The following is a 17710-nucleotide window of genomic DNA, read 5'->3' on the forward strand; positions in this document are numbered from 1 at the left end:
TTCCAGGTCAGGTTGAAGCTTTGCTGTCGTTCGCCCGCTGTGCCCGGCGGAAGAGCCCATGTGACATCCGCAGTGTCGCCCGGCCCCCGGGGTCGTCGCTGTCCCCTGCACGCCCGGTCCAGGCCAGGAAGGAGATGCTCCAGAGCCTCAGGCCCAGGGCCACTTCACCCCGCACCAACCAACCGGTCGTGGCCTGTGGCAACACTCCCAGTGTTGTTTCTAGTAATCTCCACGCAGCTTTTGAAAGTGAGCAATGTTTTATACTTTAAAGACTTTTAAATTTGCAATTGCACTCCTTGATTACTAGGTGAAATGGAACATTTTTAGTATGCTCTTGTAAACTGTCTATACCCTTTGCAAGTGTATCCACTGATGTCGTGACTTCGCCATCAACTGCCCGGATCTATCTAGAGGTTGGGGTATTATCAACCTTTCACTGTTTTCTTTGTTTGTTTTTTTTTCATATTTCCCTTGCATTTTAAGGAGTGAACAAGTAGATGCCGGCCTCATCTAACACCATTTAGAAATTACTTGTGAGAGACACAATTGATCTGAACACCTTTTATCCTATGCACATACATTCTGGACGCAGAATTTCTAGCACCATCTAGTACTAAAATCTCACCTCTGTGCCACGAAATAATTTCAGTGTTACCTTTAATCCTTTGTAACTTTTTAATTTACAAGAAAGATTCTCATTAACAAACACATTCTTAGATACATGTTTTCATCATTTTTTTTTGTTTGTTTTTTAAAGAAACAGAAGGAACTAAAGGCCCACTGATGGCAACTCAGCAGAGTCTTTTGAAGAAAGGAACCTACATATTTGTTTTTTTCTCTCTCGGGGAGAGGACTCGTCTCTCAAACACTGTCAGAAAGAGGCACACATAAAGTAAGTACCTAGAAGCAAATAAAGTTTAGGAATAAAACCACAACAAATGACAACCGGTTGGCAAAGTGACCACACTTAAACAAGTACACAAACATTTATTGACTGTTTCTATACAAGTGCAGAGAACAGGGTCAGCATTACTTCAGAAGCAACTCTCAGGATCCAACAGACCACACACAGTACTATCTTCACTGAACACTGACAGACAGACAAAAATTACCTTGCAAATAATCTGCCAGGTCTCCACCATTGCAGTACTGACACATAGAAGAAAAAATAATTAAAATAAGGGAACCGATTCAAGATTAATTCAATCTGCAACCAGTTAATTTCAATTAAAAATACTTTGTGTACAATGTAAACCTAGTCTGAAAAACATAAGCACTATGGAATCAAAAAATTTTATATTCCTTATAAAGTAGAATATAAATCACTAAATGGAGTTTAATTCAAAATTTCAAGTAAAAATAATCTACTGTCAATTTTAAAGTACATATTAATCAAAAGGAATCTGAAGTAAATTAAACAGCACATATTACTACCTACCTCCATCACCAGAAAGACAGAGTTGGGTAATTCCTAAAAAGTAAACATTAAATATAATTTAGAGTAGGGAAAGAAAGAAGCCAAAATTCACAAAATCTATCGGTAAGTGAAATTTTAAATCCCCAGCACAGTAATTTAAGCATCCCAGCCTCAAAGTCAAGTCAAGTTTTGATAACACTAACGTAGTCATTAAGTTCAATTCTGCTTATGGAAAGAACTAAAGAAAGATTCATCCTTTGGTCAAAGCTATGGTAAATTTGTGAGGAAAAAAAAAAAGAAAAGGTAAGATTCTCTGGTCCTCAGGGAAGCGCTTCTACTTTGAAAAGTTTATGATTTAAGCAGTGACTCAAAAATCCTATCTAGCAACACTAACTGCACAATCTGATTTCTGGAATACATGACCCAGGATGGTTAGTCTTTTTCTTTTCTTTTTTTTTTTTTTAATGTTTATTTATTTTTGAGACAGAGAGAGACAGAGCATGAATGGGGAGGGTCAGAGAGAGAGGGAGACACAGAATTGGAAGCAGGCTCCAGGCTCCGAGCTGTCAGCACAGAGCCCAACGTGGGGCTGGAACTCACAGACCGTGAGATTATGACCTGAGCCGAAGTCAGACGCTCAACCGACTAAGCCACCCAGGTGCCCCCCTGGTTAGTCTTTTTCTGGAGGCAATCACATTATCTGGGAATTGGTGGCAAAGAAAAGACAATTATTTCTCCTCACATATCTTAGTAACAGATTGATTTTTAAGGAATTAAGAAATTTTACTAAGTTTCTCAAATTTCACATAGCTCCAGATCTGTTGCTTGGGCAATTCAAACACTGACGTCCTGATTCTTCAGTAACAATATTTCAAAGTTAATGAAAAATGTTTATTTATTTTGAGAGAAAGAGAAAGCATGAGTCAGGGAGGGGCAGAGAGAGGGGACAGAGAATCCCAAGCAGGCTCTGTGCTGTCAGCACAGATGTGGGGCTCGAACTCACGAACCGTGAGATCATGACCAGAGCCTAAGTCGGATGCTAAACTGACATCTGTTTAGTGCCCATTAATGAAATTTTAAATTGTGCTTCCTATACCCTAACTTGAGACAGTGCTCAAGTGTGATTTAAGATACAACCTTTCCCAACAGCACTTGGCTTCACTAAGCTCCTAAATTCAAGAATGAGGAGTCCTATGTGAAAAAAGAAAAAAAGAAAAAGAATGAGGGGTTCTATCAGAGAACAAAGGGAGATGTAAGGCAGTGTCCCTCAGAGCATTGTTCAAGGACCAGTGCCAAGCAGTGAATTATTTGGTATGAGCCCACAATGAGATAATTATAGAAATTAAAAGAAATTTTAAAAGTCTTAAAGCTATAAAATAATTTTATGTCTGCTAATCCTAATAATAAAAACCTTGGACATCTGTTCATAGGTCCTTTTTTATTTCATTCTGACAAAAATTCATTTTTATTGGCTTTTATAAATAAAGGATCAGTTCACACAGATTAGAAATACAAACTGGTGTCGCAGCACTTCTGGTCTAGAGCACTTCTGTGCAACAAGGAACAGAAGGGGCTGCCACAAAGTGGTTCCACCGTGTTCACCAAGGGTCTGGATGCCCCAGGCAAGATCTGAATTAAATTATTTTCTGCAAAAAACTCAGGGACTTGGGATGATTTACTTCACTTAATTTTCAGGACTAGACAAAAAATTCAAACCCCTTGTGCCCAATTCTTTGAGCAACCCCCTCGCCCCCAAACACACACACATAGAGGCACATGGGAGTTCAGAAAAACAGCAGTGCTTTCTGCTCTCTGCTGGGGAACCAGGAACCAGGAACCACAGTCCTGCCTGAGCAGGATGGCGGGCGTGGAGAGCCAGGCTGCAAACCTAGAACAGACACTTGGGTTTCCCAGAACAGCAGCACTCCCATGATCAGGAAGGAAGTAGAGACCAGTCAGCCTCCAGCAGGCTACAAAAGCAAATCTGTAAGAAATACTTATTTCCTTTTATCATAAGTAAAAACAAAAATCTACTCTACGAGTGAAATCATCTCTATGGTGAATCAGCCTTAGGTTTAGCCATCTCACCTGATCAAATCCAGACCAAAATACCCTATCATCCCCCCAAATACCCTATCATCCCCCAAAATACTGAGATATAATTAAACCAGTAACTTTCAACACAGTTTTCTTCTTCTTGAGTAGGAGTTACAAAAATATTATCTCAAATCAGTATTGCTTAATCAGATAATGGCACCATATCCTAACTACTGAAGAGAAAAGAGAACTAATAATTCCTTAGGGGAGACTAAACTGCTAACTCAATGTAAAGATATCAAAAGAAATATTTTAACATCCTTGATTTCTCAGGCAAACCTTCTTTTGCCCACCTTTAAAGCAGTGAGAATCTCCACTGATCCTATCATTCTCTCCTGAACACTCCCCTCCTTAAGGGCCTCCAGTACAAAACAGTGCACACCTTTCAAGTGAAGCACTTAGCTCTAAGAGCCAGGAAAGAGTCAGCAAAAAGAAAAGAGAACTGAAAAAACAATCAAGTCTTCAACAGACAAACTGAAACTCTGATGGTACTGGGGCACCAGGGAAGAACTTGAAGAGATACTTAAAGGGACAGAAAGGCTGAGAAGTGAGGCCAACAGACCTGTGAGCCAGACCACAGAGGGTTTCCCAAAGTTGAATACACATCTGTCCTCCTTTTCTAAAATCAGGAAACTAATCACCCTCAACTCCTCCCCAGAACTTCCATCCACAAAATTAAGTATAATGAATTTCATTTTATCATTCCCCTACTCAAACTCTTTAATAAGATAGAAAATCCCTAAGGGCGGGGGGGGGGGGAAGGTATTCTTAAGAAGAACTCTATGCCAGTATACAAAAATGTAGATGAAAGAAACAATTTGGGAAGCAATTTGTTTGAGTAAAAACACAATCCTCAGAATTATTTCTCCTTGGGGTTACATGGGACCAGACAGCCTCATTGCATCCTGTAAGTAAGAAGAGTTGGATTATCATCCCTCCTTTACCAAGGGGGTGGTGTTAACAAATAAAAAAATAAAGTCTTTTGAAGGATGCACGACAGTGGAGGGTTTTTTTTTTGGAAAAAGAACTAAGGGGAGGTGTCAGAAGAGGGCATCTCTTCATTACTTAATACACAACTAGGCTATTTAAATTGTTTTTCCACCCAGGCCCTATTACTTTTGTAATTTAGAAAACAATAAAGAGAATTTAAAAATCAGACAGCATGACTAGGTGTTTTCTCCAGCAGAATTTAGATGCTCAGGATCAGAAGGGGAGAAACAGAAAGTAACAAAAGAATTAAGTAAATAGCAAGAGAAAGATTCAATAAAAATCCTTGGCTCCTAAAACCCATCCCTCACCACTTCTCTGCTACTTTTCCTGATTTATTCTCCATGCCTCAGGTGACTCCTATGGGTTATCTCATAAAGAAAAGAAAATCCTTGTGATCTGCTAAGGGATCAGATATGGAAGGATCTTTTGTTAGTTCTTGAGGTGACCTTTGGAAAGTCCCCTAAGGATAGGGCCTGGTTTGCCAGAGAAACCAACAGTTGGATCAGAGAGTTGGAAATTTCAGCCCAACCCCTCCTCACCCCATCCCACCTCCAGGGAAGGGAGAGGAGGGGCTAGAGACGGAGTTAAATCACCAGCGGCCACTGATTTAATCAAGTCAGCTATGTAACACAGCCTCCGTAAAACTCCAAAAGGATGGAGCTCAGAGGCATGTGGGGAGTGAAAGCTCTCCCCACATACCTCACCCTATGCTTCCGTCTGGCTGTTTCTGAGTTATGTTCTTTTATATCCTTTTATAATAAACCAATACCCTAGTAAGTGAAATGCTTTTCTGAGTCCTGTGAGCCACTCTAGCAATTAATCAAATCCAAGGAGGAGGTTGCTGGTACTACCTCCATTCAGACCTCAGTGGGTACTTTCTAATTGATAAAGTTCTTCTTCTTAACTCAGGCAAAAGCCCTGGAGGGCAAAGCGAGACGGACGGGGTCCCAACCCCACCAAGACCCCCTGTGATTGACCCTAAGACAGGGATTGACCTGACCTTTACTGCCCACCTGCAGGTACCCAGTGACCTTTGCCCCATATTTTCCTTAGGTAAACCTAGACGTACTTTCAGCACTTTGGAGACAATCTTTGAGACCCTGGTCCGCTGTCTTCCCGGTAGTGGCCTCACTGAAAATCAAAATCCCTTTCTTGTTTCACCTACGCTCCTCTCTCTGCCTTCGGACTTTGTCCAAACCTGGTCTGTTTGGGACCCCGGGAGCCAGGTGCTCTTGTACCCTCGGGCCCCGGTCACAAACTCAGGAAGTGATAACAAAGTACCCACCTAATCTAAACCTGATTTGCCCATAAGTCTCCAAACTGCCTAAGTCCTAACTGTTTGTAACAGTAGGGAGGGGAGATAGTGTTGGGGAGGGGATTGTTCATTTTACTGAGGGTGGCTAAAGAAAGCTTTTGAAAACATAGTGTTTGGGTAAAGACCTAAAGAAGGTTGGGAATATACCTATATATACTACAGACATGTAGAAATATCTGCACATACAGTGTATCTGGGAAGAAAGGTCCTGGGGAGAAGGAAAAAGGGGGCAAGGGCCCCGAGAATGGACTGCAACAGGAGCCGTCAGAAGCAGCAGCAAACACAGAGAAGCACAAGACAGACGGGGTGAGAGAGAACGCGGTTATGCTGTGCAAATAAGGACTTCGGCTTCCACTCTGATAAAAATAGGGAGCCGCTGCAGAATCCCAGTCTGAGCAGAGGACTAACAAGCCCTGACTTACATTACCAGGATTATTCTGATTGCAACGTCGAGAATATTCTTACAGGGTGACAAAATATTGTCAGATAGCATGCCAAAAATGTTCTTACGATTCACGTTTCTACCAGTGATCCATGAGCATATTTCACACCTCCTACCCAATTCCACCAGGAAGAATTAATGCACTTTTTAATTTTGCCAAAGGGGTGAGTGAGAAGTGGCACCTCACTGTTACTTTAATTTACGTTTCCCTGACTGCTTGTCCGTGAATATCATTTCATACATTAGCCATTTTTATTTCTCTTATGAGAACCAACAGTTTATATCCTTTGCTTACTGTCTCTTTGGGTTATCTTTTCCTTACCAGTTTGTGAGAGATTTATATGTTTCAGATATTAGCCTATTATCTGTTGTGTTGTAAATACTTTCTCCAACTGGTATCTGTCAATTGCCTTTTCTTGAATTATGTTATGGTCTAATGTACACACATTAATACACAGAGATTTCAGTGTGCAGTTCAATGTGCCGTGACAAATGGATACATTCACGTAACTACACTTCCAGCCGAGCTACGGATCATTTCCGTCGCCCCAGAAAGTTCCTTCATCCTCCTTGCGGTCAACCCCCACCTCCCCAGAGGCACCCTCTGCTGTATTATCCCCGATTTCTACCACCCTAGTCTCCTCTTGGAACTCACAAAACAGAATCAAACAGTAGCTTTGTGTGGCTGGCTTCTTTTTCTCAACATGGTAGAGGCCACTTTTGGGCAACAGCTTGAGCAATGGAAACTTGAGCAAGGCAGTGACCACAGTGACCACCGAGCTGAACGCAAACAGGCTCATCAAGCGACCCACCTCAAAATGGCCACAGGCCCTAAGTGGCCAATGAGTTACTCACGACTGGGCACGGTTACCAAAAAAGGGAAAACTTCCTCTGTCCCCGTACTCCCTCACTATAACTAACTACAGCCCCCCACCACCGCATCCTCGAAGACGCGAGAGACAGCATCTCTCCTTCGCTGTCCTGCCCACTGCTCCCTTGCACTGTATTCGATAAACTTCTATCTCCTTAGTTCTGCCTTGGGTGAATTCTTTCACCGCCTGCACCACCGGCCCCCACCCAATCGGGACACCCCACAAGCATGTTTAATACATCATATGCTGTGGCATGTATCAAGTTTGTTCCTTTTTATGGCTATCGATTTGTTCATGGTATTATTGGCCATAAAAAGAAGTTTTTAAAGATTTTATGTGCCTACTTCCCTATTTATTTATTTATTTATTTACTGAGAGAGAGAGAGAGAGAGAGAGAGAGAGAGAGAGAGACGGTGACAGTGTGAGCAGCGGAGGAACAGAGACAGAGGGAGAGAGAATCCCAAGCAGGCTCCGTGGTGCCAGCACAGAAGCGGAGTGTGACTCAAACGCCCAAAACCGTTGAGGTCATGACCTGAGCCGAAACCAGGTCAGAGGCTGAACCGACTGAGCCACCCAGGCGCCCCTATATCCCTATTTCTACAGCTTCAGAGTTTCTTATCTTGATTTAAAAAATCTTTCTAACTCTTGGGTTATATACAGTCATCTATGTATTATGCTAAGGTCCTTATTGGGTATTTTATATATTTAAGCCTTTCATTCATTTGGAAATTGTTACGGAACATGATGAGAACAGGGATCCAACTTTACTCTTTCTCAGATACTCGGTTTTGCCAGCACCATTTATTAAATGAATCCTCTTTTCCCACTACGCTAAAAATTACCTAGTGGTGGATCTTTATCCAGGCAATTGACCATCATACAGGTAAAGTACTCCTAACTGACAATACTTACCTCTTGCCCAGAAGGTTCAAAGATCTGTATCTTCTGAAAAACAGACATATCACTCTCCTGCTCTTAAAACTCTTCAATGGCCCTGCGCTGCCCTCAGAACAAAGGTGGCCCCTGCCAACCTCGCCAGCATCGCCTGCCGCCACCCTCCCCTCACTCCCGCACTCCCCTCGCCCAGCCTTCCCCTGGCTCCTCAAGCTCTCACCCTCCTGCCTGCTCTCCACAGAAGGCTTCATCTGCTTGGGACACTTCCCTGCTCTTCTCCCACCTGCCCCAGCCTGGCTGGCTCCCACTCTTCTGTCAAGTCAGCTTAAACATCATCTCTTCACCAAGTCTTCCCCAGCCCGTAAAGTGGGTAGCCCCCATGTGGTGTCCTCTCAAAGGTCTTCAACGGTTCTGTCTCACTGCACTGGGCACGCTTAGAGTAAGTGGCTATTAGCTTCACGTCCTCTTCCCCACTATACTGTGAGCTCTACAAGGACGAGGGCCATTGCTGTTTTGTTCACCACTAACTCCCGCATACCTCATTAACTGACTCAAGAAATACCAATTGCAAAGAAATCAGTAAGAAAGATGAACACAACAGAAGCATCACAGAACAGCAACAGGAAAGCCACAGAAGAAATATAAAAAGGCAAATAAAACATTAAGATGGTCAATGCACTGGGGCGCCTGGGTGGCTCAGTCAGTGAAGCGTCCGACTTCGGCTCAGGTCATGATCTCACGGTTCATGAGGTCAAGCCTGGCATAGGGCTCTGTGCTGACAGCTCAGGGCCTGGAGCCTGTTTCGGATTCTGTGTCTCCCTCGCTCTCTGACCCTCCCCCGCTCATGCTCCATCTCTCTCTCAAAAATAAATACACATTAAAAAAAATTTTAAAGAAAAAAAAAGATGGTCAATGCACTAATGATTTAAGAAATAAAAATTAAAACTTAAGCTACTGTCTTCCCATGAGATTGTCAAAAAAGGAAAAAAAACAGGCTATTGGTATAACCTTTCGGAAGGCAATGCAGTAATATCTTTGGCCAAACAATTCCATGACAAGGGATTTATTCTACAAGAACACTCATACAAATGAGCAAAGATATGTACACAACTTTCTCTCCAGCACTGTTTCTAACAGGAAAAAATACCAAACAACCCAAATGGCCACAACTGGGTTTTAAGTAAATTATCATTTAGCCCTATAATACTGTAGTGACATGAAACTGTATCCAAAATACATTAAGTCCAATAAAACAAGCTGCATTCATGTACAAATACTCTTCTATTAGTAAATCTCTCACAATTAAAAGGTTAAAAATCTAATTATAAATGGTTAAAGAGGCATAAATGTATTCTGAAAACTCTACAAGAAATGTAACAGTGGTGTCTCTGAGAATTGCCATTTCTTTTAGAATTTACTCATGTTCATAATGATTATTTTAACTAGGGGGATATATTAATTTTATAATGGGAAAATATGTTGCTTTTTAAATGTCATCTAAACTGAAACCAGATTTGTTAGAAACAATGTCAAAGTTCTCAATTTATAAAAGTGTATCCATAAATTTTACATCTCCAAAACTGATGGCCGGGAAAAATAATGTTCAAGTTGGTAAAATTACTGTTCTACTGTCTCTATAAACATACAGTAAACAACTAAATTTATAAGGGGGCAAACCTAAAATAGTAGATCAAGACTCTGTTCACTCATTAGCCAAATGCTCAAGAACATATTTACTTGACTGAGAGGTCTTAACTTTATGTATTTCCAGTAACATACAGTGGATAAAATATAAACATTTTTAATGCAGTCACCTTCATATTCCTGATTGTTTGGTAATTCAGGTTTTTGAGTACATGTTCCCCTTAAGTATCTCATTCTACAACCAAAGCTAGTACTTAAAAATATTTTTCTAATGGAATGAAGTTTAAGTACACTCTCTCTTCTGAAAAGAAATTCTACTCTGCAATTGACAGGGTCTTCGGTGCTTCTCAAAAAATGGGATATTAAGAGTTAATATTATTTAACATTTTTTGTACCGGGCACTGACTTGCACCACTTGGTGCCCTCTGTCTCCAAAGACCAAGACAGGCTGCACAAACAGCTCCGAGGAGAATCTACATTTCAACTAGGGATTGTGAGAGAAGTTGAGTTTTGACTCAAGTTTTTTCTCCTTTCTATGCTGCTCTATCTGGGCTGAAGGAATGAGTTACACCTATTTCAATAGGTAATAAAATACACCCCACAGTCACTCACAACAGTCTGTATGTGAAATTTAAATTGCAATTTTTTTAGAGAGTAATCACACTCTAACACCAAGAACTTTAAAATTACCCTGGTAATTCCAATTCTAGAAACTGAACATAAATAATCTAAGATATGTCCAGAACTTCACTATTATCCCCATAGCACTTTCCTGTAATGGGAAAAAAATGACACATCTTGTAACATGGGTTTAAATACTTTGTAGTATTTCATGGCTGCATGAAAAATGACTATACACAAAAAAAGAAGTACGTTGAAGAACGGTCCATTTCGCTCCACCCCACTAAAATTAAGCACACTGAAAGCAAGGACTTTGTTTTACTCACTGCTTTGTTCCTACACTTAGAATGATGCCTGGTGCAGAGCAGCCACTCAAAACCTTATAAAACTAATGAATTTGAGTAATGCGAGTGTATACAGAAAAAATTTTAGCTAGAAACACATACAGCAGAATCACATAACATGTCCATCTACTTTACTGGAATTCAACTGTCCAGACTAAGAAAAACAAAAGAAGGAAATAACGTAAATCGTGCACCCTAGTCTGCTTTGAAGTGAGAATCCAGGGGGAAGCTGAGTCGGCTGGCTGCCCTCCCTGCCCCCTCGGTAGATCTCAAACCCCTGGGGCTGTCACACAAGCCATGCTAAAGAAGAGTGGTTTTAGTATTTAAAACCCAATATGCCCCTAAACATAAAAGCCAACTGCTTACTCTGGTGCCCCCCCCCCCCCAAAATAGTAATTTTCTCCAACTTGGGGCTTTTCAAAAGGATTTCCAAGGGTAATTTTGTCTGTATAGAAATGTCGCCTTAGATGATAACTTGAGAACCCAGCCTTCCCACCTCCAAATAAAGTGTAACTCTACTGTGATGATCAGATACATCAGGGTGAGGAGTATGCAGTTTCCTTGCTTTTATTTATTTTCTAATACCTCTACAATTAGCAAGTGTTGCTTTTGCAATAAGAAAAAAGCTCTAATTTTTTAAGAACCCACAACAGTCCTTTCTACATTTATCACAGAAATGCCAGATCTGGTATCAATATTCCTCTACCTGACTTAAAACACTACTCCCATAGTACAACCATACTCATGCAGCACATCATTTTAACCTATCGCTCTCTGCTACTTTAAACAATTTATTAACAAACATATAACTCAAACTATATACCTTGCTAACAAGAATAAGGTAGTTTTCTATTTCTATTATGATTCATTTACATTTGTATGAAACAGAAAAGTTCTTTATTGACATGCAAATTTTAAAATAATAATAATAAGGTACCTGAACATCATAGAGGGCTACAATATTTTCGTGCTGAAGTTCCTGTTAAGGAAATTGAGAATTTAAAATATTCGTTCTAACACATTTCAATATGCAAATAGATATTAAGTATACACACACATACACATACATACATACAATTTCTATATACCACACTTCTGATGACTGGATTAGAACAATTCAATTTACGAAAAAATAAGACGAAATGTGCCTGATCAAACTTTACTTGGGCCCTAAATGTTTCTTCACCACGATCATTTGTTAGACTCTTAACACAGGGAGTACTCTTGTCTACAAAATAAATATCACAGGTAGTATGACCGCAGACTTTCTGGGAGTCTTTTAAATTCAGTATACAACTCTAACAGCACTAAAGGCATAAGTTCCAAAATGCTTTTAAAGAGCAGATAATTTGTCTGAAAGAAAACGAAGCATAATTCTTAGCTCAAAGAGCTAAGAGGGTAGTAGTCTTGATGAAAGCTAGTGTTAGGTGAGGGGTCTATGTTCTTATCAGTTTGGGAAACTAGTTACATACATCTAAACTAGTTTCTTCATTGAGCAATTTTTCAGACTTTCTTTACTGAGCAAAGTGCTTTGTGAGTGACTCTCCAAGAAGTATGTAGTGGACAGGATTTTCCACACTCATTTGACTAGGAGACCATTTTTTTCCTCAAAGCATCTCATTGCGATAACACTGCTCCTGAGTGATCTAAAAAGGCCACTTGCAAGGTAGGTAATTCTTTTCAACTTACAAGGAATAAAGATTCCAACTGTCCCCAGTCCCCTTCTCCCCCAAATACTTAAATGTAACACGAAAGGGATCAACAGAAGAGCTAAATGATGGATAAGAAGGGCCTGCCTCTTCTCAAACAGTAACACAGTAACTAAGGAAAAGAAATTAGGAGAAGCTAAAATCAGCCTTCCCAGAACCCCTTCTAAGCACTGGCCAAGAACACAAACATCTATTCTTAAAAACAGTTTCCAAGTACTCAAACGTTTCAAAAAATGACAGCAACAGGTGAAAATTCTCAAATTTGGCTCCAACCACCAAAATGACAAAGGATGTCATCACACATTAATTTAAAATAGGTTTTAACCTACTATGAAATATCACATAAAGAAGCATACCTTCAAGATTTTAATTTCCTTCCCAAGCAGGATTTGTGATTTTGACAAGTTCTTTTTATTAATACTTTTAATAGCCACCTCCCAGTCAGTTTTCTGAAAAGGAAAAATAGTGTTACTCCTGGAAATTATTTCACAGAAGTAAATCTATAAGCACAAAGATGTTTTTAGCCCACTCATATACATACAATGGAAAGGGTAAATGGAAAGGACCCTGAATCTCCAGCAACAGGCAAATGATTTCATAACTTACAAACTAGTACCTTATAAGACAGCCACTAAAAATAATAGATAGGAGGACCACAAGTGAAACAAAGAACACAGTTTACAACCACTTTAAAGTTATGGAGAAATGCGGATAATAAACTGGAAGGTGGCATTTCAAAGCTTGGCAGGATTAAGCCTCCTGCTTAAATTATTTTTTGAGTTTTAAGCTTTTCTCTTAAGAAAGGAACGCAGTTTTTACTACTCTATCTGATAAGTAACAAAATCAGCCCACTTAAACATGCCTCTTGCCAACAGTCAGAACTACCAAGCCCCTTTGATTATTTCCACTCTCTAGGTGCTCTTCCAAATTCTTTAGATTCTAAAACCTCGTGTGACCCTATTTACGAAACAGCAAAAGCTTTAAAAAAAAAATTTTTTTTTTTTTTTTTGGAACCTGCTTTCATGTTTACTTGGATTGAAACAAGAAGCGTCCGCCCATCTTTTCCAGCCGCCCATCTAACCCCAAGAAGGGAAGGTGGTACGGGGCTCGAATGGGGTGTAGACGAACCAATGCTGGGAAATGCGATACCCCCGAGTTTGAGAAAGTCTCGAGCTAACGGGAAACAAGCCCGTTTTCCGCTGGGTCTGCAATTATCGACCTCAAAGGCGACAAGCCTTGGCAGCCCAGGGCGCGGAAAAACCTAAGGTGCGCGCTTCCACGCCCGAGCCCCGCGCTGGGGAGGGGACCGAGCACTCCTTTAGGACTCAGATTCGGGTCACGTTCAGGCGGAAAGGCGTGTGTCCCGCCGGGCCCCGGCGGTGAGCCCCTAAGAGCATTCTGGTTACCAGGCTCTCTGCAAGCAGGGGAAATCAGAGGCCGAGCGGCCCGTCGGTAGGTGGAGCGCTGCCTAGCGGCTTCGGCCTCAAAACAATCCCCGCCCGACCAAAACAAACCCAGCGACACTGACAGCGCGCACAATGGCAGGCCTCGGGGCGACGAGCCAAACCGGGGGGTGGGGGTGGGGGGGCCGCGCCCGCGGCGTCGCCAAGTTTCGGGACCACCCCGCCTGGCCGCAGCCAGGCGGAGGTGCCGCGGCCCACACACCCCGGCCTCGCCCCGGCGGACGGGGCTCACCTGGCGGTGCCGCCCCCGGAAGACCACCGCGAAGGCCCCGTGTCCCACGAGGTCCCTCTTGCTGTACTCGAAGTCGCCCACTACCTCCATGGCCGCGCCCCCGGGGGCATACAGCGGGCGGGCGGGCAGCGCAGCGCGGCGGGCCGGGATCAGCACCGCGGGCCCGCCGGCCCTGAGCGCGCCCGCGGGCCGCCGGACCGGGGCAGCCGCGGCCCCCGGCCCGGGCGGACGCTCATGCCGAGAGGCCGGAGCGGAAACGGGGTGGAGGCCTCCGCGCGGGGCCGGGGTCAGCGAGGCCTGGCCCGGCCCCGGCCGCTCCTCATGGCCCGGCCCGCCGCCGGCCGAAGGTTCCCTTGGCGAAGCGGCCTCGGCGCTTGCCGGGCCAGCGGCGCCGCAGCCGTCACTGTGCGGCCCCGGAGCCGCGCACGCGCCCGGGAGAGGTGCGGGACCCGGTCCTCCCCATCCCCAGCTCGTCCGGCCGCGTCGGCCCCCTCCGCTCGGGGGGCTGCTGCGGTGGCAGCCGCCGCCCTAGGACCGGCACAACCACCGTCCCCGCGCGCCTCCCTGCCTCGCTGCGGCGCCTAACGCACACGCGCGCGCGCCGGCCGCTCCCGAGCCGACTGCCGGCCCTCCGCGACGTCAGCACGTCTTGTAGGACGCAGCGCCCGCCGAAGCCCGCTCCCTCCGCCAGGAAAATGAGTGCGCGCGCGCCCAGGGGAGTGGCGCCGCCTCGAGGGCGCGTCCCCAGTCGCTCGCCCGGGCGGGAAAGGAGGGTGCGAGCCGCTGGGACCGCAGCTAGTTACCCGCCGCAGCCTTTGCAGCCTTCGCGCTGGGCCTGGGAGCAGATTCCAGCCTGCCACGCCCCAGGCTGGAGCCCGCTGGGAGGCGGGCGTCGGGGAAGCGGGTCTTGAACTCTGACTGCAGGAGGGACGGGGCGTCCCTGGTGCAGTGTAGACCCCAGGGAACCGGTCGGGGCAAAGGAGCATCTCCTAGAGCTCGGCCTTCCCCGCCCCCTCTAAAACCCGAGGAGGTCGTACCGCCAAGCTGCAGGTCTCCCCCAACCCTTCTGCCTTTACTCCTCAGGGTCCCTGAAGAGATGGTGTCAGGCAGGGGTTCTGCACCTTTTGGGGTCCCTTGACTTCTGTGAGAAGCTGATGACGGCTCGGGACCCTCTTCCCGGAGAAATGTTTATGCACGTAGACTCAGTATTGAACACAGTTTCAAGGGCTGTAATGAGAAGCCCTGCTCCCCAGCCACCACTGTATCCTGCCGGTTTGACCTCAGGCTTACCTTTGAATGGCTTTAAGGGAGTTTTCTTTTCCTCCTGCTTATTGAAGGTCAAGTGTCAGGAACTGATTTGTCCACTTTTCCTCAAGGAAATGCCATACGAGACCATTTTATAAACAGTAAGCTTGAACATGTCAGAGAGAGGCGCCTGGGTTGGGCGTCTGACTCAGGTCATGATCTGACTGTTTCATGGGTTCCAGCCCCCTGTCGGGCTCTGTGCACTGGCTGCGTGGAGCCTGCTTGGGATTCTCGCTCTCTTTCTGCCCCTCCCCCGCTCATTCTCTCTCTCTCTCTCTCTCTCTCTCTCTCTCTCTCTGTCTCTCTCAAAATAAATAAATTAAAAAACATTTTTTTAAAGAAAATGTCATAGAAAACTCAGACCCCACACCATACCCTTTGGTTTGGGTATTTGCTCTCAGGTCATCCCTTACCACCAGAATTACATTTCCCACCCCGGGCCCATCCCAGAAAACTGACCTGAAGGCTGCCCAGAAACCCTAAGAACCTCCAGGTGGAATTCTGAGAGGAATCCCCTCCCTTCCTCAAACCTTGAACATGTAGGGTCTTGGATCTCTGCTCTCACTACTGTGCACACCTACATCATTCTATCCCTGCTTCAAAATCTGGCCCAGGTGAATGTTAGACACTGTGGAAGTCTGGAGCCTTCAAAAACTAAAAGCAAATGAAGCAAGTTTGCACAGAGACACAAAAATTCATCTGGAGAGGACTCTTTACCTGTTTGAAAGCTTCTCTGTTGCAAATCTTTAAATATGGATGTTTAAATTGGATATGGGATTTAATGTGCCAAATCCCTAAAAAAAAAAAAAAAAAAAAAAGCTCTTCAGGAGGCACCTGGGTAGCTCAGTCTGTTGAGGGTCTGACTCTTGATTTCAGCTCAGGTCATGATCTCACAGTTGGTGGGTTTGAGCCCTGCATCCGGCTCTGCACTGACAGCCCAGAGCCTGCTTGGGATTCTCTCTCTCTCCCTCTCTCTCTCTCTCTCTGTCTGCCCCTTCCCCACCCGTGCTCTCTGTCTCTCTCAAACTAAATAAAGTTAAAAAAAAAATAATAACTCTTCGGGAATATGTATCTTAGGAGCTGAAAAAAATTTTTAATGTTTGTTTATTTTGAGAGAGAGCATGAGTGGGGGAGGGGCAGAGAGAGAGGGAGAGAGAATCCTCAGGAGGCTCCATGATGCTTGACCCAGGGCTCCATCTCGCGAACTGCAAGGTCATGACCTGAGCTGAAATCAAGAGTCCCACACTCAACGACTGAGCCACCCAGGTGCCCCATTGGTTCTATTGTTTCTACTTTGCTGCTGCTGCTGCTGCTTTGAAATTCTTGTGTATAGTTCGTGTGCAGAGCTTTGATATCTACATATGCATGAATTTATAATAAATTATGGAAATAATCCCATAAAATGAAGAGATGGCAAGATTTGGATATATTTCTTAAAGCTTTTAGAAATAGCATAACCACAATTCTTCTAAATCATAAACACAAATCTTCTGAAATTATACCAAAAATAGACTTCAGCCTAGGAATTTTATGATATTCTGATAATATCACAACATCAAGGAGCATCTTTCCATGTCGTGCAAGAATCAGTATAAAATTTGCATTTCTCTTAAAAAAATTTTTTTTAATGTTTATGTATTCATGACAGAGAGACAGAGAGAGAGACAGAGAATGAGCGGGGGCGGGGGGGGCAGAGTGAGAGAGGAACACAGAATCAGAAGCAGGCTCCAGGCTCTGAGCTGTCAGCACAGAGCCCGATGCAGGGCTGGAACTCACAAACCGAGAGATCATGACCTGAGCCGAAGTCGGATGCTTAACTGACGGAGCCACCCAGGTACCCCATAAAATTTGCCTTTCTAAAACGAAAAACAGGGGTGCCTAGGTGACTCATTCGGTTCAGCATCCAACTCTTGATTTCGGCTCAGGTCACGATCCCAGGGTTGTGGGATCGAGCCCTGCGTCCAGCTCCAGGCTGAGTGTGGAGCCTGCTTTGGATTCTCTCTCTCTCTCTCTCTCTCTCTCTCTCTCTCTCCTTCTGCCCTCCCCTGCTTGCATGTGCTTGCATGCTCTCTCTCTCTCAAAAATAGATAGATGATAGATAGATAGACAGACAGATAGAATGAAAAACAGTTTCATTATTTCAACCAAGATATCAAGTAGCTTATTTTTGCTGTTGCCATAACTGTTATACCCAGACAGTCCTCACAATTTGAATCACTGAAAGTTAAAGCAGCTAACCACATATTTCATAGGAATGGCCATAATACCCTGTTAATGCCAACGGGCAAAATAAAGAATATTTGCAAATGTCACTGAGATAAAATGCAAGGAACATCATGAGTCAGTTTTCCAAATAAAGCATCTG

General features: G+C 44.0%; 1 protein-coding gene across 7 annotated transcripts in view; it reads right to left on the reverse strand.

Annotated features, from left to right (window-relative positions):
- The window catches only part of ULK2 (unc-51 like autophagy activating kinase 2), a 94700-nt gene extending 80536 nt beyond the window's left edge, over positions 1-14164 (reverse strand). For 6 of the 7 annotated variants that reach the window (XR_006964163.1, XR_006964164.1, XR_006964162.1 and 3 more), the window contains exons 1-5: positions 14041-14163; positions 12702-12794; positions 11574-11615; positions 1439-1471; positions 1113-1149 (exon numbers count right to left, since the gene is read on the reverse strand). Coding sequence is in view for 3 of the 7 variants with exons in the window: in XM_047090043.1 (XP_046945999.1) it covers positions 1113-1149; positions 1439-1471; positions 11574-11615; positions 12702-12794; positions 14041-14130 (295 nt within the window). In the remaining 4 variants the exon portion in view is untranslated. Of the gene's footprint in view, positions 1-1112; positions 1150-1438; positions 1472-11573; positions 11616-12701; positions 12795-14040 lie in introns of all 7 variants that reach the window. The other variant, XM_047090044.1, reaches the window with a different exon arrangement.
- Positions 14165-17710: the final 3546 nt, after the last annotated feature.

This window comes from Lynx rufus, unplaced genomic scaffold, assembly GCF_022079265.1.
Source record: "Lynx rufus isolate CCGP_SWC_20201006 ecotype Redwood Valley unplaced genomic scaffold, mLynRuf1.p SCAF_28, whole genome shotgun sequence".
NCBI classification, from domain to species: Eukaryota; Metazoa; Chordata; class Mammalia; order Carnivora; family Felidae; genus Lynx; species Lynx rufus.